This window comes from Oncorhynchus nerka, linkage group LG10 (assembly GCF_034236695.1).
Source record: "Oncorhynchus nerka isolate Pitt River linkage group LG10, Oner_Uvic_2.0, whole genome shotgun sequence".
Classification (NCBI taxonomy): domain Eukaryota; kingdom Metazoa; phylum Chordata; class Actinopteri; order Salmoniformes; family Salmonidae; genus Oncorhynchus; species Oncorhynchus nerka.
The window spans coordinates 60,887,979-60,912,532 of record NC_088405.1 but is presented as its reverse complement, the minus strand read 5'-3'; the positions used below and the strand labels follow the sequence as shown (position 1 = coordinate 60,912,532).

The 24,554-nt window shown below is 41.3% G+C and overlaps 1 protein-coding gene across 1 annotated transcript in view; it reads right to left on the bottom strand.

The window, feature by feature from the left end:
- Nucleotides 1-24,554, bottom strand: part of LOC115135740 (ephrin-B1-like) — a 78,672-nt gene that overhangs the window by 9,034 nt on the left and 45,084 nt on the right. The window contains exon 3 of the mRNA XM_029670792.2: nucleotides 1,847-1,939. Within this exon, the coding sequence (XP_029526652.1) occupies nucleotides 1,847-1,939 (93 nt within the window). The remainder of the gene's footprint in view (nucleotides 1-1,846; nucleotides 1,940-24,554) is intronic.

Here is a 24,554-nt window from a genome sequence, read left to right as displayed (position 1 = left end):
TATTTATTTATTATTTTTTTTACAAAAGGGTTTATAGCTTACTGTATATATCCTCTTCTGATAATATAACATTTGTTCATGTTGCTTTGTGTGTTGTTAACAATCATACTTTAGTGACCGTTGCCCTGGATGAGTCAGTGTAATAAAAGCAAAGAGACGATACCGTTTCTTCCTTACTTTATTGTATGTAAACCGTTTCTCTGTGTCTACAATATTTGTGGCAACAGAGTTGCTATGACTCAGTGGCTGAAAATAGGACCCAATCCTTCAGCAAACACGCAGATGAATGTACTATGACCTAGGGTCGGTAACGTCATTGCTCCAAATCCTAAAGAAATAAACCGTTGCATTCCAATCGTAACTACCTGCACAAGACAGCACAGTTAATGACATCTATAATCTTTTTACTGTTTCCTAGCTTCTAACATAATGGGCATATTGTGCATTAAACACAGATTTACGCAAACAAGTCTTGAGAAAGACAAAAGGAATGTCAAGCCAACTATGATAATTATTATCTAAGGTCAGCTATACAAATAATCCCTATCTGTAGAATAAGAGTCTTATCGGCAGACCCTCCCTTTGTGGTTTGTTTGTTTTGGATGTGTGGACGCTGACTAGGGCAGTGATTAAGACTGACCCTGCCACTCCTAGCATGACGGCAGGCCAAGCAAAGGTCTCTTTAGAGACCTAGCTACACTCTTCCAAAGAACCTAAAAGGGTTCTTCGGCTGTCCCCATAGCAGAACCCTTTTAAAGAACCCTTTCCAAGTTGAACTATTTTGGGTTCCATGAAGAACCCTTTCCACAGAGGTTCTCCTATGGGGACAGCCCAAGAACCCTTTTGGAGCCCTGTGTGGATGAGTGGGCCAATATATCAGTGAGGATTTAAGGAGAGGGAGAGTGCATGTGCTGACTGATGCATATATATGGAGAACCTGGGTTTTTCCAGTGGTCTCATCTGTTCCACACGGCTGATGGTGCGTCTTTATTCCTTCATCACATTGATTTGTGTTGAATTGGTTTGTGTTGGCCTCGTAATCCACTGTCAGCATGATTATGTATTGAGACAAATGCGTATACATGTTGCACAGTGTTATTTCTAAAAGCTAGTGGGGACATGCCATGGCAGATTAGACAGCCCACACCACACCAGTGTAGAATGCCTGGAAACTCTTGCCCCACTTATCTCAATACATTGACATTATGTTAAGGCTGCTGCCTCATTTGGAAAACAATGTTAACACTTATTTGAGTTTGTGACACTGTGAGAGACAAAGTTCAAATTTAAGAGTGACAGTGTGTGAGAAACCTGGGCTCTTCAGGCAAAGCAATCTCATTCATGTTAGACCAACAGACGGTCTAAGTTATAGGACAACAGGTAGTCCATAACATGCTCTATGGAATGTCCTCTATGTTTTCCACAGCTTTAATTTGTAATTGTGTGAGTGAGGTCTTTTGGTATGTGTGAGAAAGTGTTTCAGTGTGTCCATCTGTATTTGCACAATAGCTTTTCTTTGTTTCATCTTTCCCTTCTCAAAAAAGAAAAGTAAAGAATGGAGTGAAATGTGATGTCTAAGGCCCTTATTTTATGAGAGATGAAGTCACTGGGCGACTCTCCACACACTGTGAGCAGCGGAGTATCCCACTGTAAAACCCACGCCCGGGGTGTCTGGCTTTATGAACAATAGCTCATGAAACGCTCCTCTTGCACTGCAGTCATGACAGTCCCCATACTAAGCTTTCATTATCACTCATCCATACTTATATCCTGCCTGGCTCTATTGTGACTGCCTTTTACTGCTTTTCTGGCATTCCTGCCAGCCCGCATCGAGATGCTTACTTACCCTGGCCCACTTTCATGACGATCTTCATGGAGAGGGTGTTGCAGACCCCTCCTTCCCTGTTCTCTAGACCCTCCAGGGTCCCATTCGACGTGGCTGTGATGAGACAGGAAACAGTGTTGGAACATAAATAATAATTACAGCCACTCAGAATTAATGTATGGCTTGATTGTTCATTCATGATGAGAAAATATATTTGCTTCATAAGATACAATCTAACCACTTGCGCTGAGAAAATACTTTTTAACATCAAGCTGTATATATTGCTTACAACGGGTTCATTTTCTAAACCGCACACTGGTAATGTCCGCTCAGGCTGTGGCACCATATAAAAACAAGGCTCTATTATTTTTGAAGGTGCTGCTTATATCCGTACATAGGGAAGGAAATGGATGATGAAAAGTGGTGTCTCCTCCTACTAAGACATGGCTGTGATAGTAATCTGATCCCAAGGGAATGTGGTGGCCTTCAAAACACTGCTGAAATCATACATGTGGAGAGAGGGAGGTGTGCACAGTGCACAGTCCAATAATGTATATGTGGTAATCACTTTTACCCACCTCCTCCTATCTCTCCCCCTCCTCTTTAAAACAGGTTTTGTACCAAACATTTGGCAAGGCATGTTATGCCAGAAGCAATTATCGCAAGCTGCAAATGCCAGGGGCTTAGCTTTCTCTTTCGGCATGTCCTGTAATTAGAGACTGGGTGGCACAATGGCCTGCAGCCCTTATCTCTGAGGGGCTTTCCTTCAAATCAATATCCACTGAGGGGAGCTGAGGAGGCCGGGGGACAGGGGAGGCCAATAGGATCTCTGTCGCCCTGTGTTGCTTCTGTCAGCTTCGCTTCCCAAGGACTTAAGTCACAGAAACGGGGCGCAATTGGCACTCTCTATTCTAAGTTGGGACAGAAAAGACCAAGGAGTGTGAATATGGATCGGGTTCTCAATAATGCTTTCAGCCCATATATACGAGGAGGTGGTTTCCATGCCAGTGAAAGCTGGGGCCCGCCCTGCCCTGTGTGATTCTTTTCAGACCTGCTCCGTGGGTATTTTTACCTCCAGAAACCTCCGCTTTTTTTCTCCATCTGCTCCATTCTCCCCCTCACATGGCACTAAAGGGACGGCCACCTTATTAGCTGGTCCAGATTCCTCTCTCATTAAGAGTCATGAATGAGTTGCCATGTAGGAGAGTGTTTGACTAATAAGGTCCCTCTCCAGGAGAATCAAAGCCCCTCTCAGTGGAGCCCAGGCACAATGGCGGTGGGCCGGTGAGAATGGGGCATGTGGCGCTGGTCCAGCAGAGGTATCCCACCACACCACTGGCTCAAATCACCAACCGCTCAACAACACAGAATGGGAGGCCTGTGAACCTGATTTCACTCTTTCTTTCCCACATTTAGTTTTTTCATTCTTCAAGGATGCAATTAGAAGACAGAGGACACACAAAATTGGGCTCATGACAAACATTTTGGATTAGCAATGTCTTCTTATGGAGCAGCCAGATAGAATAACATGAGAATTTGAATTATTTTGTTTTACAGGCAAAGCTTAAAGGAGCTTATATATTTCACTAATGACACGCTGCATATACTGACAGCCGTACAGTATGGCCAATCAAGAGACATTATAATGGAAAGGGATTCATTAAGTTAAGGAGCTTGAGAAGTACAGCGAAAAGACAATCTCATTGACTATTGGCCAATGCAGGGAATAAACGTGGAACCTAGCCTCGTCTACCTACAAGCCGCGACCGTAGCTGATTACATTACCTGACTGTCTCATTCACATTGCATGCTATATCATGCAGGGCACTTTCTGTAACTCTTTTACTACTACTACTACCACCAAATGAGACTTCTTTGTCAGTCGAGAGAGGCTCCAGCAAACTATTGTTGGGTTTAAATAAAAGTGACAAGCTAACCTTGAACAGTTTGATGGAGCAAGAGAAGCAAAACCCTAGACACAATTCATTAGTATTTTCTGATTGCATTAACCACCAAATAGACTTACCATGTTTCTCAAAAACCAACTGTCTCATACATCCTATATCTGTCCAGTATTCCACAAATAGAACCCCTCATTTGACAGATGCCTTTTTAAACGTTGTCGTTGAAAAAGTGGGCTTGTCTTATTAGGTTTTGAGCACTCATGAAATGAGAACGGATGTGAGAAAAACATGAGCAATCGATAGCTTACAGCACTTAACCCCAAGAACAAATTGCGTTACAAAAAAAATTGAACGGATCCTTAACGCTCTGTTAGTGGAAAGTTGAGGCAGTGAGTGGGAGAAAGCCCCGCTGCCGTGAATGATGTCACAACTATTAAGATGCATGGGCCTGGGAGAGGTGCCAGGCTCCGACCGAGTCGTCATGCACAATGTGAGCATGCCACCGTGCCCGCGAGAAGCAGGGCAGAGATACAGACAACTGTCCAACAAGGCCTCTAATTATAGGCCACTATGTTGCCCATCAGAGAAACACTTAGATTCCAGGACAGGAAATCACGGCATCACTGAGAAAGGATAAGGGAATTTTATAACATGCATTGCAGTTGTCTGTTATTATTGTAATAACAATTATTGTGTAATTGTTTGTCACTGCAATGAGTAAACTCATAGTTGGTTCCAGGACTGTCAAGGCCAACCTTTGAACTGGGAAAACATAATTTAACACAGGATATGAAGCAGGGTCATCAGCAGTCCCATCTCTTCCACAGCTGCTGAAACTGACTTCTGTTTTCAAGGGAACTGGGGGTCACGTTTCACAACTCATGGGGCTCTGAGATGTTGGAAAGATATCTTTACCTTGCAACAACACTGGTCTCTATCATTCAACTTCAACAAAGCTACTGCACTCGTTCCATGAAACGGAGTCTGGAAAATAGGTATTCCAATGTAAAAGTCTGAAATAATAGTCAACTCTAGAAAAATTCAAGGACAATACTCAAACTATTCCGTCTGGGGGGTACTAGGAAATGGTCTTTTTTTTGTCCCCAACTGTACTGTAGGGTACCAAAAACATCTGGAGGACATCTTGAGATTTGAACACAGCAGATTAGTTTAGGGACTGGGGATTCTTTTTGCATGACAGCCTGTATCGACAAAAAGTTACCTTCTTACCCAATAGATCAATGATTTATGTTGATAAAAAAACACCTTTCGGGAAAGGGGGATACCTAGTCATTTGTACAACTGAATGCCTTCAACTGAAATGTGTATACTGCATTTAACCCAACCCCTCTGAATCAGAGAGGTGTTATATGTAAGATTACCACCTCAAATTATCAGGGCAAATGTTTGTTTTATTTCTAAAGAATGTGGACCATATAGTGCATAGTTCAGGTCTGAGAATTCTAACTCGTTCCTAGGTATGTTTATAAGACTGAGATGGGACCCTTTGTTAATATACGGTGCTCAAAATATAAATGACTGTATAGCTACCAATTATAAAAAATCCCCTTGAGAAAGTGGAGCCTTTCTGTTTGAATCATAGCATGGTTGTTTGGAGCCTTTACCACTGGGGGTAGGGAGCCAACAGACATTAGCACATAATTCATTTGGCAAGAATAAGCTCTATATGCTATAGTGTGTGGCTCTGAGGGAGGCTTCTCTGAGGGAGGCTTCATGACTAAAATAAATCTTGTGCCATTCTAGGTTTCTTCCTTTAGCACCTCTAATTAACTCCAACATGTTTCCTCTTGATTATGGTTTCTTTCTTTGCTCCAAGGACAAATAGCATGGTCTCGCAGGCCATCATACCTGTATGCAACTGCAACAGCACAGATACTGTGCTGCTTGTTTAAACATAAGAGAATCTGAAGGGAGTCTTATTCACTCATTGTAAGACATTGTGGGTGAGGATATGAAGCAAAACAGTTTGTTTTACAATTGACATTCTCTGTGGTTTGTCCTCATTTAGCTGACAAACAAAATGCAGACAAGTATTTCCAAACTTAACTGTCATTTCAGTTTGTAGGACGCTATGGATGTTCCTCTGAGTGCAGCCAATACCACATCCCCACATACTCACCCAATGCACACCATGTTTAGAAGCAAACACGATTTGTCCAAAAAATTCTTCTCTGTACTTAGATGAAATGACAAAGACATTCTCCAAAAACAAAAGACCAAGCGCATTCAATTTGAATGAATGTGCTCTGCAGCATGCTTCTGTAGAACGCGTAGACAATACCTTGTACACAGTCCTGTGCATGTGTTCACTGAGCAATAGCATGTACTTATGCATGCATGACTCAACATCTGACATACAAGGACCCTCTGTACTGTAATTAAACATGAGCAAAATCTATACTGTATACTCATTATTCATTTTTCAATTATATTTGATTACATATTGATTTAGCAGTATTACAGAACTTGCCAGTGTACACTACATCAGGCCCATAATGTTAATGCCACGGCTTCTGTATTCTTTCCCTGTAACTCACTGTAACTCTTAGTGGCATCTTTGCCCCAAACACCATCTGACATGTCTGAGCTTTGCCCCGTCTGACAAAAACTCATGTAATCTGTTTCAGTGGAGACAGAACCTTCACTGACGCGCCACTTTAAAACCTTGGGACAAATGGTAAGAAAAAGGCACAGAGAAAACCACGCAAAGCACCTTTAAAAGGCCTTGATGAGTGATAGGCTTAGCGGGATAGAAAGGGTTGTTGTAAACTCAACTCCCAGATGAGCACTGATAACTGTGTTCCAAGGACTATGCCAGGTAGCCACCCTGACAGAAACTGGAGTGGGATTCAGCATTCTGAGACAAGGCCACAGCTACTCTCTGAACACACATCATTTAGACACACAGGGGACACTGGAAACATTGCAGCTAGCTATTCTGTCCATAATAGAAGGAAATTATAAAAGTCTTGAAAAGTAAGAAACTGTGGTATGTTAGACAGTTTAAAATTATATTTTGACAATGTCAATCACTTGTGAAATAGAGAACATTTTGGACTCACTATCTTTAGCGAGAAACTGGGTTTGGTCTGTGTTTATGGTCAGTAAGATAATAAGATGCAAAATATTTGGGTTAGGAATAGAAGCAGTTGTTTTAGGGATTCAAGGGAGAGTGGCTAAGTCCCAAGGCTGCCCCATCAGATCAGGCACAGTTGACCTGCCTGCTGACAAATTAAGCTGAGGGTCTGGAGTGGATATTTCAGCGCTGCTGCAAGATTACAGCACACTCAGCTCCGCCAATGATATTAAGAACAACCTTTAAATCCCGGGGGCCAGCTGCACCATGGGAGCTAAGAGTCCCAGAACAGGAGGGAGGGGGAACTCAGCCCAGCCGCCACCACTGTCTCCCACCTACCCACCTCACATCAGAATGAGACCACAGGCTCACTACACGACATCAGAACCAAAGCAGGGCTTTGACGAAAATGAAGGGAAACACATTTTTTATTTTTCTCCCACTGAACCTGTCAGCTCTGTGAGTGTCTCTGTGGATGCTAGGGTGGATGCCAACTCACAACATTGCGATTACGAAAATGGATTGCTCCTACAGTCAGTGAGTCATGTGGCCGTGGCTTGATATATAAAGCAGGCATCGAGGCATTCCGTTACTGTTCGATTGAACATTAGAATGGGCAAAACGAGTAACCCAAGTCTTTGAGAGTGGTATGACCGTCTGTACCAGGCACGCCGGATCCACTATTTCAGAAATGGCCGGCCTCCTGGACTTTTCACGCACAACAGTGTCTAGGGTTTACCGAGAATGGTGCGACAAACAAAAAAGCGGCATTCCAGTCAGCGGCAGTCCTGTGGGTGATAAAAGCTCATTGATGAGAGGTCGAAGGAGAACGGCAAGAATCGTACAAGCTAAAAGGCGTGCCACAAACTGACAAATAATGGTGCTGTACAACAGTGGTGTGCAGAACAGCACCTCGCAACGCACAACTCCTCGATCCTTGTCACGGATGGGCTATCACAGCAGACGGTTCCACTCCTATCAGCTAAAAGAAGAGGCTTCAGTGGGCACGCAATCACCAACACTGGACAATAGAGGAGTGGAAAAACATTGTCTGGAACATAACAGTGAGTTCAGTTTACTTGAGTGGCCTCCACAGTCCCCAGACCTCAACCAAATAGAGCATCTTTGGGATGAGATGGAACAGGCTGTTCGCAAAATGAATGTACCGCCGTCTAATCTGCAGCAACTGCATGATGCCATTGCGTCAGCATGGACTAATATCCCTGTGGAACATTTCTGACACCTTGTAGAATGCCCCAAATAATTCAGGATGTTCTGGAGGCAAAGAGGGTGGTCCGACCCAGTACTATATGGGTGTACCTAATAAACGGTCCAGTGGGCACCTGAGAGGTTGCCTGTGGTTGAACAGACAATTAAATGTGGGTTATGAGTGGAGACACGTGCTCAATATTTACAAAACAGGGTTCTGTATTTCTACAACAAGATTCTGTAAACACTCCAGGGTGTAGCAATAATGAAAAGCCCTCAGATGTGTGTTTTTACATTTTCACAGCAGTCAAATGTAAATTGAAAAGTCAACATTTAATTCCGTTCCATATGACTTCATTAATGTATTGGGTTGGTTGCCTGAGCTTGACAGGGACCAGTAAATGACTAGTTTTACCCAAATCCCCAGTTTAATGGGCATAACTGTAATTATACACAGAGCACAGATCAAAGCTGTAACCCATGTTTAAAGATGATGCACAGGCACAGTAATTGTTTGTCTTTGGGGAAGCGGAGTTTCTGACAGAAATAGTTAGTTGAAAAGACCCCAGTCGACTCGTTCTGGGTCACTCCCTACCACTGTTCACAGAAACCTAAACTCTGGTGCCGCAGAGTGACAGAGGAGACAATGTCTGGAAGGCTCTGCCGGGATCTTCCTGCAAGCTGGGAGTATCTGATTTCACTCGAAGGAAACTACAGAGATAATATACAATCCTTCAATAGACACCAGAAGGGTTTTATTGGGAAACTACTGAGCTCAGGAAACAAACATTTGATATGCTGAATACCACTTTCAAAGATTCTTTATTCTCAAGGTCATGCTAAAAGAGGGATTAACGAAGAATACAATAGTTGAGAGGGGATGTCATTTTTTATTCTTGTTCAAACTGATTCACGTAGAGTGGGATCAAATAGAATAGGATCAAAAGAGTTTCAGAAAGCAATTCAAACAGAAAGCTTGACTTGAAGAGGACGTAATGGTGACATGTTTATTTAAACTATTATTTTCTGTGCACATATTTTTCTTTATGCTACATACTTTCAAAGAAATCCCTCAAATTAAAAATGAAACACCCGGTTTTCAGATTTTTTTTAAGGGGGCAGAATTTAGGTATGCACAGGTACCCCCCTACACAGTCAAATCATAAGAGTTAATTCAACTCCTATGGATTCAAATGTAACAGTATTTTGGGGTTTATATTGTCCCACCCCCATTTTGCTAAATCCCCTCTGGTCATGGTGTTGATCTTTTTTTCTTATTTTTAACGACACTAAATGGAGTAAATATTCAACTCTCAGAGAGTTGCTCAAAATGAACTTAAATGACAATTTTACTCTTCTCAGTATTATTTTTAATCAACTCCCTTGCTATGTTACATTTGCCTGTGTTAACAATCAACTACAGCATAGTACATTTTTCTTTCAGTTTACCTCCTTTAAGGGTGTAAAGGGTGTATAAGCGTGTAATTTTGAGAGAAAAAAATGTATGTGTCACATTATGGTGGTTTGCAAAGTGATATCCAATCTCTGTTGGAAGCCAACTTGCTGGAAGAAATCCATCCCTTTTACATCACTCACAACTTGCAATTAAAATCCCTATCAGGGTAGGAAATAAAATATCATACATGAAGACTACCTACACCCTTCAAACTCAACTCTGGACCTCGAAGCGAGTTCCACAGAATTTAAAAAAATATTTTATCGTTTGCCTCTAATCGGGGACTGATTTAGACCTGGGACATCAGGTGTGTGAAATTCATTATCAGGTAGAACAGAAAACCAGCATGCTCCAGACCTTGTAGGATAAGAGTTGAGTACCCCTAACCAACACCATGTAAACTGGAACAACTATCTCACTAACTAACAGTTGCAATTAATCCAACCACTTACAGATTGGATTAGTTTAGAAAGATGTGTGTTTCTTATCTTTGTGTAGCAATAGATAAAAACAATCAAATGTAAATGCAAAAACACAGATATTGAAAAAAAACATTTGAAATATGACAAGGCCCCTCCCACATATGTGGATAACTCAATAGATTTAACTGTCTCTGGTTACTCTTAATGGAGTTAAATGTACTCTGTCCCAATTAACCATAATTTATCAACATTAGGGAGTGTATCACTCCCTTGAGGGTTAAGATGATTCACAGTAGAGTCAATTTAACCAACATTTTTTTAACACTGATTTCAACTATCCTTGATTTACTTGATTTTATTTATTTTCCTGTAGAAATCTTGGTGTAAAGGTGGAAATTGCACATTACGAGAATGGTGTAGCCTCACATATCGCTTTTCTTCCAGAAGAGAAGCTTGCCAGCATTCCAACACTGGAACTGACCTGCTTTAATGTCCATCCATTCTCCCTCCCATAGGCAGATGTGATATTTAGTATACTGCCAGTTGAATTTTATACTCTCTAAACTCTTTTTTTCATGGGGACAACTGACATTTTTCACTCCCCATCCTATATACAGCATGATGGTAGCGCCATCCTGTGATCATACAGCAGTTCATCTTTAGTACCATAAGAGGTGATACAAACATAAAAAGGATCCAGATTATTGTAGCTTTATCATAGACCTATATTGCTTGGTACTAACTCAAACCCCTACAGTACTTCATCACAATCACACACACACACACACACACACACAGACACACACACACACACACACACACACACACACACACACACATTATCCACCGATATATGGGTTCTTCAAACGTTTGAGTCCTCCCTCCTTGTCTCCAGCTACTGTGCTGCAGAGTGTTTGTAATTCGATTTGAACTCTGGCAAATTGTTTGATGGGAAACACAAAAACAGTAATGCGGTAGGAGGTTCATTGAACCAATATACTCCACTAATTTTCAAAGACAGCAGGCGGGGGAGGGGGGCAGTACAGGTGTATCAAAGCTGGGACCGCGAGACTGAAAAACAGCTTCAATCTCCAGGCCATCAGACTGTTAAATAGTCACCACTAGCCGGCCTCTGCCCAGTACCCTGCCCTGAAATTGAGTCACTCTCACAAGCCACCTACCACCCTGTACTCAACCCTGCACCTTAGAGACTGCTGCCCTTTGTACATAGTTATTGAACACTGGTCACTTTGACAATGTTTACATACCGTTTTACACAATGTATGTATACATTATGTATTCTGGTCAAGGCTCACCCTATATAACTACTGCTGTTCTCACCTTTTCTATTCATACACTGTCCATAAATGTCTATACACACCATCATATACAGTTGAAATCAGAAGTTTACATACACTTCTGTTGGAGTCATTAAAACTTGTTTTTCAACCACTCCACAAATGTCTTGTTAACAAACTATTGTTTTGGCAAGTCGTTTAGGACATCTACGTAATTTTCCCAACAATTGTTCACACACACACACTAAGTTGACTGAGCTTGGAAAATTACAGAAAATGATGTCATGGCTTTAGAAGCTTCTGATAGGCTAATTGATATAATTTGATTCAATTGGAGTTGTACCTGTGGATGTATTTCAAGACCTACCTTCAAAATCAGTGCCTCTTTGCTTGACATCATGGGAAAATCAAAAGAAATCAGCCAAGACCTCAGAAAAAAAATGGTAGACCTCCACAAGTCTGGTTCATCCTTGGGAGCAATTTCCAAATGCCTGAAGGTACCACGTTCATCTGTACAAACAATAGTACGCAAGTATAAACACCATGGGACCTTGCAGCCGCCATGCCACTCAGGAAGGAGACTCGTTCTGTCTCCTAGAGATTAACGTACTTTGGTGCAAAAAGTGAAAATCAATCACAGAACAACAGCAAAGGACCTTGTGAAAATGCTGGAGGAAACAGGTACAAAAGTATCTATATCCACAGTAAAACAAGTCCTATATCGACATAACCTGAAAGGCCGCTCAGCAAGGAAGAAGCCACTGCTCCAAAACCGCCATAGAAAAGCCAGACTATGGTTTGCAACTGCACATGGGGACAAAGATGGTACTTTTTGGAGAAATGTCCTCTGGTCTGATGAAACAAAAATAGAACTGTTTGGCCATAATGACCATCGTTATGTTTGAAGGAAAAAGGGGGATGCTTGCAAGCCGAAGAACACCATCCCAACTGTGAAGCACGGGGGTAGCAGCATCATGTTGTGGGGGTGCTTGCCGCAGGAAGGACTGGTGCACTTCACAAAATAGATGGCATCATGAGGAGGAAAATTATGTGGATATATTGAAACAACAGCTCAAGACATCAGAAAGTTAAAGCTTGGTCGCAAATGGGTCTTCCAAATGGATAATGACCCCAAGCATACTTCCAAAGTTGTGGCAAAATGACCTAAGGACAACAAAGTCAAGGTATTAGAATGGCCATCTCAAAGCCCTGACCTCAATCCTATAGAAGATTTGTGGGCATAACTGAAAAAGCGTGTGCGAAAAAGGAGGCCTACAAACCTGACTCAGTTATACCAGCTCTGTCAGGAGGATTAGGCCAAAATTCACCCAATTTATGGGAAGCTTTGTGGGAAGCTTGTGGAAGGCTAACCGAAAGGTTTGACCCAAGTTAAACTATTTAAAGGCAATGCTACCAAATACTATTTGAGTGTATGTAAACTTCTGACCCACTGGGTATGTGATGAAAGAAATAAAAGCTGAAATAAATCATTCTCTCTACTATTATTCTGACATTTCACATTCTTAAAATAAAGTGGTGATCCTAACTGTCAGGAATTGTGAAAAACTGAGTTTAAATATATTTGGCTAAGATGTACGTAAACTTCCGACTTTAACCATTCATACAATGAGTGTCTTTCCGAGACAGACTGACCAGGTGAATCCAGGTGAAAGCTATTATTCCTTATTGACGCCACTTGTTAAATCCACTTCAAAATCAGTGTAGATTAAGGGGAGGAGACTGGTTAAAGAAGGATTTTTAAGCCTTGAGACATTAATTGCGCAAGTGTGCAATTCAGTGGGTGAGTGGGCAAGACAAAATATTTAAATGCCTTTGAATGGGGTATGGTAGTACGTGCCAAGTGCACTGGTTTGAGTGTCAACAACTGCAACGCTTTTGGGTTTTTCACACTCAACAGTTTCCCGTGTGTATCAAGAATCTGATTATTAATATTAGGAAGGTGTTCGTAATGTTTTGTACATTCAGTGTTTATATTTATTTTCTGAACTCTGACATTGCTCGTTCAAATATTTCTATATTTCTTAATAATTTTCTTGAAATGTTTTGGCTTCGCATGGATTGTTTTGACAGGTATTACTGCACTCTCAGTGCTAGGAACATAAGCATTTCGCTACACCCACTAGAACATTTGCTAAATATGTCTACGCGACCAATACTATTTAACAGCCTCCCAGCAGAGTGGTCCTGACTATCTCCTTATATTTTATTTATGTTAATTAATGGATGCTTAAAGGAGAAAAACGGCATCTTAACTTGCTCTCTAAAGTCTCACAATCCATTATGTACAGGATTGACAGCACTGGGACTAAACAGCCTCCTAAAATCCAGTAGATGCCTGGATAATTTATGCATCGGTGCAATGAGATAGCAGTGGGACACAGAGGCAGATATTGCAAACCTTATCAGGCCCTTATACACTGGACAAGATGGAGCTGCTCCCAAACTGGTATAGGGAATTATTACATGGTGTGTATAACCTACATTACATGGTTTGGAGGTGTGTGTATGTACATCTGTACTTGGTTGTGCGTGTTGGGTGGGCGTGATAGATATGTTTCACATTTGTTTCTCATTTTCCCCATGTTTTCTATTTCTAATAAAACAGTGGATTTGAAAGGATAAAGTAGCTGCTAGGGCTGATCCCATTTAGTAGACTGGTCGATTGTTTGGGCGATAAGAAATGTTGGCCGACCAACAGCCTTAGTCGAGCAGTAGCAAAAAATATAAAAACAGTACCAGTCAAAGGTTTGGACACACCTACTCATTCAGGTTTTTTTATTTTTTTTTATTACCATTTTCTACATTGTAGAATAATAGTTAAGACATCAAAACTATGAAATAACACATATGGAATCATGTATTAACCAAAAAAGTGTTAAACAAATCAAAATATATTTGATATTTGTGAGATTCTTCAAAGTAGCCACCCTTTGCCTTGATGATAGATTTGCACACTCTTGACATTCTCTCAACCAGCTTCATGAAGTAGTCACCTGGAATGCATTTCAATTAACAGGTGTGCCTTGTTAACCCTTTCATGTGTGAGTTCCAAATATCTCTAACGGTTGCCCCAGCGTTATTTTTTTTAATGCACATGATGTTAGAACGTTCTCTCCATCTCAGAATGTGATTGTTACGCAACAGTACAACAGTACAGTTAATCCGCGCTGCCCTCAAACCAAGGCACTTAGCTTGTTTTTATTTATAGACTGTTTCAACTTCAATTTCAAATGATTTTCTAACAAGTTTTTCTTTTCTAAGAACAGTTTGAATTGAGGTGTGTTCCGCCTCCTCATTCATTGACATAAAAATAGTCCTTTTCACTTTTGCGGACAATTATGTTTTGGGACATTTCTGACCCAGACAAAATTCCCCAGGCACTTCCCAATTGTTTGCATGCATTCCGATTCTTGCATAGATTGTAATGGGCACAAATTATGTGTGTAAAATACTTTTTTGAAGGTTGTACTGATTATGATGATCTAAGCTAATTCCAGCTGTGTGTAGCCATGTTTGTTGACAAACAATGCATTCTGGGTTTCACGTAATCGTCTGTTGGACCAAATATGTTATAACAAAATGAGGTGAGTAAGGGTTCACTCATTTTTTGAGTAAACTTCCGGAAATGAATGGTGGGATGTGAACGATGGTGGACGACACCCTCCCTTGAACATGCAAACTATAAACAGACCAAAAACATAGTCTCCTCTTATTATCTCTGGTTTCTGTGAGGGGAAAAAAAGCATGGCAGCGCGCAGAAACGACCCATCTTCTAATTACTTTCAATTTCTAGAGAGTGTTTAACTCAATTATTTTGATCCATGGTGAGCTCACCTGTGATGTGATTAATTATAAACAGTAATTTCTATTAGCTAATTCATATTGTAGTTTGTCAGCGAGAGTTATACAAACATGACCGCTTGTGTTACGTCAATCTTTCCTCAGTTAGCGCTAGGACAAATGTAGCCTACATTTTTCCGGTTTGGATGATTGTGTTATACTGTAGATACTTTTGTGAATGTCTGAACATTGCATCCAAAAATAAACTGCTCACATTTTGGACATAACTTTGTAAGGACTGTGTTTGTGCAAAATGTTTCTGAAAAATGTGTGGCCAGCTCAAATGCTGATTGTTGCGTCATTCGAAACTGGCTGTTCTAAATAAGTGTTCTAATCACAACAGTTTGATCGTACACTACAGGGACCACTGTAGAACGATCACACCCGTGTGTTGGTATGTGTGAAAAGGTTAAATGCTCATTTGTGGAATTTCTTTACTTCTTAATGCGTTTGAGCCAATCACTTATGTTGTGACATGGTAGCGGTGGTATACAGAAGATAGCCCTCTGGGTCTTCCAGGAAAGGAAGAGTTATCTCTGCTGCAGAGGATAACTTCTTTAGAGTTAATTGCACCTCAGATTACAGCCCAAATAACTGCTTCAGAGTTCAAGTAACAGACACATCTCAACATCAACTCTTCAGAGGAGACTGCGTGAATCAAGCATTCATGGTCAAATTGCTGCAAAGAAACCACTACTAAATGTCACCATTACGAATAAGAGGCTTGCTTGGGCCAAGAAACACGAGCAATGGGCATTAGACCGGTGGAAATCTGTCCTTTGGTCTGATGAGTCCAAATGTGAGATTTGGGGATTTTTTGTTAGATGCAGAGTATGTGAATGGATGATCTCTGCATTTGTGGTTCCCACCGTGAAGCATGGAGGAGGTGTGACGGAGTGGGGGTACTTTGCTGTTGACACTGTTGTTGATTTATTTAGAAGTCAAGGCGCACTTAACTAGCATGGCTACCACAGCATTCTGCAGCGATACGCCATCCCATCTGGTTTGCGCTTAGTGGAACTATCATTTGTTTTTCAACAGGACAATGACCCAAAACACACCTCCAGGCTGTGTAAGGGCTATTTGACCAAGACGGAGAGTGATGGAGTGCTGCATCAGATGATCTGGCCTCCACAATCACCTGACCTCAAGCCAATTGAGATGGTTTGAGATGAGTTGGACCGCAGAGTGAAGGAAAAGCAGCCAACAAGTGCTTAGCATGTGGGAACTCCTTCAAGACTGTTGGAAAAGCATTCCAGGTAAAGCTGGTTGAGAGAATGTGGCTACTTTGAAAAATCTAAAATTGCTTAACACTTTTTTGGTTATAACATGATTCCATATGTGCTATTTCAGTTTATTTCTTCACTATTATTCTACAATGTAGAAAATAGTTTTAAAAAATAAAGAAAAACCCTTGAATGAGTAGGTGTGTCCAAACTTCTGACGGGCACTGTTTCTCACAAATCTATTGTCCAAGGACATGCTATCATCTACTCTACAGGGATATTAAACACTTTGAATTATTGTTCCAAAAGGGACTCATATGATATCAACATACATTTTTTTTAAACTCATATCATTGACATAGAAACCAAATCATGGCTCCTAGAAGCATGTCGTTTGTCATATTTCAGCAACATTTTTCTAATCTTAAACAATTCCTAGAAACAGCTTAATAGGATGAAAGGCAGAATGCCCACTGTGTTTGCTTACAGCTTTATCTCAGACATAATGAGAAAGGTAGACAACAGGAATATTTGTAAGGGCCCGTGGAGAGGAGTTGGAAATAAAAAAATTCAGAGCGACTAGCAATATCCATATTAACACATTTATTTATTATAGAGCAACAATAGTTTGTTTATGAGCAACAATATTGTGGAGGAAAAACATCCTCCCAACGAACCTTCCTCCCGGTCTTTGATGTCTCAGCCAAGACAAATGGCAGTAGATTGGGGCGTGCCCTGTTTTCCTCACTGTACTCCCTGTCTATGATGGATCTGACAGTACCAACACCGACCTTTTCATAGTGCCCTTCTGATTTCATCGATTGAGGCATGGTTAAAGTCAACAGTGACTTATGAAACCCTACCACAAGAAATAATTTCCACAACTACCGATCCTTTGGCCAGGACTGAGATGGATGGTTTACAAAAGAGGGATTTCACATCCAGCTTGAAATCCCATTGGCAGCAACACTTTTCTCTGGTCTGATTATGATTGCTCTCATTTATTTTAATGATGTACACTGAGTGCACAAAATATTAAAAACAACTTCCTAATATTGAGTTGCACCCCACCCTTTCGCTCTCAGAACAGCATCAATTCATAGTGGCATGGTCTCTACAAGGTGTCGAAAGCGTTCCACAGGGATTCTGGCCCATGTTGACTCCAATGCTTCACACAGTTGTGTCAAGTTGGCTGGACGTCCTTTGGGTGATGGACCATTGTTGATACACACGGGAAACTGTTGAGCGTGAAAAACCCAGCAGCGTTGCAGTTCTTGACACAAACCGGGGCGCCTGGCATCTACTACTATACCCCATTCAAAAGGCACGTAAATATTTTGTCTTACCCATTCACCCTCTGAAAGGTACACATACACAATCCATGTCTCAATTGTCTCAAGGCCTAAAAATCCTTCTTTAACCTGTCTCTTCCCCTTCATCTACACTGATTGAAGTGGATTTAACAAGTGACATCAATAAAGGATCATACTGTCGCTTCACCTGGTCAGTCTATGTCATTCATGTTTTGTACACTCAGTGTATAAGTGAACACAACCTCTGCAGTCATTTTCAAATGTCTGATTTAAAAAGTCCACTATTATTCAAAATTAGATTATTCCAAAATAGTGCAGTGTAACCTACTATTTACAATGGCGGAGCGTGTTCTAAGACCTGTCCAAGCAATTTTATTTAAATGGGAAAAAAATCATGATCCAGGATTGTAGGACAGTTCGTTGGAACTGCAAGCTTGATCTGACACTGCAAGATTTCTGAAACTTAACTACAGGGATGTGAGAAAGTCCCTGAAAGCATTAATTGGTGTAAAATTGGTGTTAGTTTCTGCTGTACGCACAGGGAGCGTACTCATTACCCTACATAACACACATCACTACATCCCATCATGCCTCACTCTATGGCCCCCAAAGGTCAAGGTGACTACCTTAGGGATATTGCTATGGCAACAGGTGGGGGATCTGATCCATGTGGGGGCTCAGATGGTTCAGTGTTTGAATAAGCAGAGGCTGACCAATGACTGAAAAAACAGCTACACTCTGAGAAGGCAAAGGTCAACTTTAATCATCTCCACAGCTCCCCACAGGAATCTCATAAAAAAGTTACACAAGTTCATTCTCATCTCCACTCTACAAAAGAGAAAGGTGAGAAGAGATGAAAAGTATTTATCTAAAACAGTATTTAATCCTCTGAAAACTGATATAAAGACTAGTAAGTCATATTGAAAGTAGTTTACTGATTGGGCACTTTGTAAGAAGTTAATAAAAACTTAAAATAAAACGAGCTAAGATTGGATATTTACCAAGAAACAAAAGGAAAGCTTTGCCTACGATCTCGACAGAACCTAGTTAAATAAGATAAAAAAATCTAAAGCATATGCTTTGTTGGAACTCCAAAGCCTGCGATTAAATGTGTTGTCTGCAGAGCGAACAATTAATATGCTTCTAAGCCTAAGCGCTCATTACATTCACATCAAGGCAGTAAACAAGTCTACAAGAAAATGCAGATACAGTAGATATACAGTACATTACTGAACTCTGGTATGCAGCATACCACCCTGCATACCACTGCTGGCTTGCTTCTGAAGCTAAGCAGGGTTGGTCCTGGTCAGTTCTTGGATGGGAGACCAGATGTTGCTGGAAGTGGTGTTGGAGGGCCAGTGGGAGGCACTCTCTCCTCTGTTCTAAAAAATATGTCCCAATTCCCCATGGCAGTGATTGGGGACACTGCCCGGTGTAGGGTGTTGACTTTCAGATGGGATGTTAAATGGGTGTCCTGACTCTCTGAGGTCATTAAAGATCCCATGGCACTTATTGTAAGAGTAGGGGTGTTAACCCCGGTGTCCTGGCTAAATTCCCAATCTGGACCTCAAACCATCACAGTCACCTAATAATCCCCAGTTTACAATTGGCTCATTCATATCCCTCCTTTCCCCTGTAACTATTCCCCAGGTTGTTGCTGCAAATGAGAACGTGTTCTCAGTCAACTTACCTGGTAAAATAACAGATAAATACATTACTATGTAACACACTTTTAAACTTTTCACACTATCTTTTATGAGACAACTGACTCCTTTAAATTAAGGTGTTTCATGTCACAGACTCCTCTACGACTGATTTCTATTTTCAGTTTATTCACCACACACTGCTTCTGTCAATAAATCAAGCTTTTGACACTGTGGGTCACACAGAGATTTAGGAGTTTAGTCACCACCTCACACCATTTGAATAAACCTCTGAATAGGATGTTCTTCACACTATACTAGCGACCACTGTGGAAAGCCCCTTGGTCCCCACCTCAGGGAAACGTGACCCTTCTGACATGGCAGCCACTACGAAACAAAAAATTAACCTGGTAATTATAATTTTTCATCCGTGGCATATGAAAAATGTTTGCTCAGGCCGGCTCCAAAAGCTGTGGCTGCACTGCGGTACATCAAAGCCAGGGATATGTCCTCAAAATCAGAATCATATGTTCTTTATTCCAAAGTGACCGGCTATTCAACTTCCTTATGCATTCTAGTCAGCTCCGGCTCCGATCTCACCCTCAAGGTGCAGTCTAGGCCAGCGACGACTATCAATAAATAATCAGAGGCTCTTTTAGAATAAACCAGGCCCTAGATTAGCATTTCCCAAACTACACAGCTGATTTAAATAATAAACTCATCATCAAGCTTTGATTATTTGAATCAGCTGTGTAGTGCAGCGGAAATGCTGCCCTAGATAACTAAGCCATGAGCAAAGGTTCTACACTCCAGTGCCATTGTTGTGATATGTGCAACACAATACACTTGATAGGCCTTACATTTTTCATTATGCCTTCTCAATTGAAAATGTGTATCTATTCCTGATGAAACAAACCATTAGGGGTATCCAGGGACCAGTTGAACTAGTGATAAAAAGAGAACCTTTCAACTGTACATTTCCTGATCTTCGTTTTTCAGTCTGTTCCAGATTTGTAATACTTCTCTAGAGAGGATGACACTAGTTTCCAGGATCATGTTTTTCACATTATCTTCTCTGAGACAATACCAGGTCCTTTTTTATTTGTATTTATACTCAGGCATGTTTCTTTCCAGATTTATGCTTATTTTTTTTTTAAAGCAAAGCCAATTCATTTGACGCCAGATTCATTATGAGCCAACTCACAGTTACTACACTGTATGTGACCTGACACATAACCACAAGTTTCACAAAATAAACATATTCTGCATATTCTTCCATGGCCTTCAGTCCGCACTGTACGCATATGAATACTGGCCCAGTTGTTTCTCTCTCGGTGCATCTCGACTCGTGTGCAATGAGAGACTAATTGGAAGGTCTTAAACCGACTCGTAGACGATGGAGATGTCGTGGTGTGTCAAAAGGTAAGATGGAGCGCAGCAGATGACATCGTTCCTGGGGCTGTGCTGAAGATTAGAGAGTCAGCTGTCCGAGGGAGCCTCCATGACAAATCTCCCCATTCCCCTCCTGCATCCCCTGTGCTCAGGGGGGAACGTTGCTATATCTGGCCCAATTACACTGTGATTCCATCCTCCTCGGTGACAAGGCTCCTGCAGCTCTCTGCCTGCTTCCTGATTAACCTGATATGAAGGAGACCTCCAGAGGGGGTTAACGCCCGGGCATGGAAGGTAGCAGAGAAAAATCAAGAGGAATCAGGACAATAGAAGAGAGGCAACATGGGGAATATACGATCGGACAGATCGGTGCGGTCGGTCATAAAGATGGAGTAATGCCTGAGCAGCTGTTTGGCTGTGTTTGTGTTTCACATCCTTTTGAATTACTAGAGGAAGGCTTTTGAGTCAAGCTCAGTTAGCGACCTTGACCAGTAACAGAGACCAGTTAACTGGATACACAAGTAAGATTTGACTAGTCAGCGTGTTGAACCAATGACCATGCATCAGTGATGTTCCGCTTGCGGTGTAATTTTTGTGCAATGCATTCCAAAGTTGCGAGTCCTATAATCAAGGTTCCCACTGTAACATTTTAGAGAAGTTATGTCAGTGAGAGACGGTGCTAGCGGAACACGATGAAAGAGTTTAATTGTTATCGGGCCCGGGATTGAAGATTTTCAAAGCTACAGTGAATTCTGCAGACGCAGTGCTTTATGAGCTGAATCGAGCAGAGGGAGATTATGGGAGAAGCAAATGCACTACACATGGTGTGGGAGAGTCATGGAAGCAACACCTCCTGAAAGACGCTGCCTGCAAAGGCTTTGTTGTGTTTTGCTGTAACAGCATGGGCCAGATCAAATGACTTGGGAGACATAATGGGATAACTAGTCACATTTGAATGCGGAAAAACATTAAAACAGTTTGTTAGCTTGAAATGGTACTCATTATTTCATGTCATTTGTTCAAATCTATCATTCTTTGAAAATCTTCATGTATTTCTTCCACAATACCTCTCATGAAAAATATTTGCCTTTATTGAACTTACACTCACAGTTATCTTTTCTTACCAGCACTAACTTTGTTGATAGCTACTTTGAGAATAAATGTACTTATTACTATGACTGATGTTTGATTGTTTCACTTAACTATTTTAAGATGAATGCACTTTAAATTGCTCTGGATTAGAACGTTTGCTAAATTACTCTAATGTAATGTAAAATGTATGTATACTACACTGCCCTACAAAGGAAAAACTTTGATCTGTTGTAATCTGATTAGTGTGGTATTTAGTTTCCTGAGACAAGAATGAGCCAGTTGATCAGAACATATCATGGAATATCAGAAATGACTATGTCTAGATGGAAAAATACTTCGAATTCAGATTTTGCAGTAACAATAATTACATAGTTACTGTGTTTAGCCTTTGTAGGGCAGTACAGTTAAAAAAGGTATTGTTTATATTATCTTGTAGCATCTCCTTACTCAGCTTTTCTTGCACAAATGTCCTCGTCTGCCCCTGCAATACACTGGATGGAAATTCAGGCTGTGGTGCCAATCAGATCAGTTTCCAGAGACATTTAGTTGATTATGTCCATTTCCTGCCAACAGCCCACCCAACACACACACACACACACACACACACACACACACACACACACACACACGGACAAAAAAAAACACATACGCATGCAGACTTACATACTGTATGTGATCAAGCCCCCCCTCCCCACACAGACACCCATCCCAATTGGAGTGGCAGCTGTCAAAATGCGTCACCATCAGGCATGGCGGGTTACAGGGAATCAGTGTGTAGCTGACAACACAGCCAGACTGGTTTAATGCAGGCTAAAAAAAATATCCCTCTCCCAATAAATAACCTACTGTACATAGACATACACATCGTTCATAGCAGGGGATGTGTTGTCTTCTGAAAAGAGAACAAGATAAATTGCATGGAAGAACTCCATGCTAAGATGGATTTTTGTTTGAAGGATTGTTTTCTTCTCTGGGAGTATAATCACTCCAGTATGTCTGTTTCTTTCTCCTGCAGTTCTGTGGCCTTGCTGCCAAATGGTGGTCAGGTTGGAGTTGACATCAGTGGGTTATTACTGACACCCCTCCCGCTGAGACTCGATGACCCTCTGTACAGGGGCACATGGGAAAAGACCCACACCACAGGGGGAGGGTGTCGGTGACCACCACAGGCCACCACAGTCACTCTGTTTACTATGGGGCTGAACTATGCAGTGCAGCCAGCGCAAGAACTGACTCCCAACACACAACATGTGTACGAACTATACCAGTGTGCATACAGTCAACAAAGATAATCCTCTCCATGTCAGTGTAAACACAAGGGAACTATGCCAACGAATCAGTTGGATGGGCATTTTGGACGTTGGACGTTTTTTATTTTTCTACACGGGACATTTTTTAAAAGGATGTTACAGTAAAGACCATAAGCGGCATCTGAGTTTCAAGTTTGGGGAAGCTTACAAGCTTACATACATTTATACTGATCTGAATGCCAGGTAAGAGTTCCATATGTGCATTTTTGTGGAACTGTCATTTCATGAATAAAGTTTTTTTGTTTTTCAAAATCATTGTCAGGTGTTTAATCATAAAAATCTGAACTAAAATGATACAATTCTAAAAGTAAAAATTAAACTAAAGGAGAGCACCAGCCTCTGCCTTATGGACACTGATAAACTGTGATCCGTTGGCGGCTAAAGAAATGAGCGCATGGAACTCCGAGATATATAGGCCAATGCATCATCAGCTAAGTAAAATACATACAGTACATTCGGAAAGTATTCAGACCTTTTACAAATTTTGTTAGGTTACAGCCTTATTCTAAAGTAATTACATTGTTTCCCCCCCCTGTTCAATCTACACACAATAACCCATAATGACAAAGCGCAAAAACAGTTTTTTTATTCATAATAAAAACGGAAATATCACGTTTACAAAAGTATTCAGACCCTTTACTCAGTACTTTGTTGAATGACCTTTGGCAGCGATTACAGCCTCGAGTCTTCTTGGGTATGACGCTACAAGCTTGACACACCTGTATTTGGGGAATTTCTCCCATTCTTCTCTGCAGATAGAAGAGCAGGTAGCCTAGTGGTTAGAGTGTTGGACTTGTAACCGAAAGGTCGCAAGATCGAATCCCCGTGCTGACAAGGTAAAAACAATCTGTCATTCTGCCTCTGAACAAGGCTGTTCATAGGCTCTCACTGAAAATAAGAATTTGTTCTAAATAAATAAAGGTTAAAAAAAAAAAGATCCTCTCAAGCTCTGTCTAGTTGGATGGGTTCTGGCCACTCAAGGACATTCAGAGTCTTATCCTGAAGCCACTTCTGCGTTGTCTTGGCTGTGTGCTTAGGGTTGTTGTCCTGTGGGAAGGTGAACATTTGCCCCAGTCTGAGGTCCTGTATGCTCTGGAGCAGGTTTTCATCGAGGAACTCTCTGTACTTTGCCCTGTTTATCTCTCCCTAGAGCCTGACTAGTCTCCAAGTCCTTGCTGCTGAAAAACATCCCCACAGCAAGATTCTGCTTCACCGTAGGGATGGTGCCAGGTTTCCTCCAGACGTGACCTTGGCATTCAGGCCAAAGAGTTCAATCTTGGTTTCATCAGACCAGAGAACTTTGTTTCTCATGGTCAGAGAACCTTAGGTGCCTTTTGGCAAACTCCAAGCGTGGTGTCATGTGAATTTTACTGTGGCTTCCATCTGGCCACTACCATAAAGGCCTGATTGGTGGAGTGCTGCAGAGATGGCTGTCCTTCTGGAAGCTTCTCCCATCTCCACAGAGGAACTCTGGAGCTCTGTCAGGGTTCTTGGTCACCTCCCTGA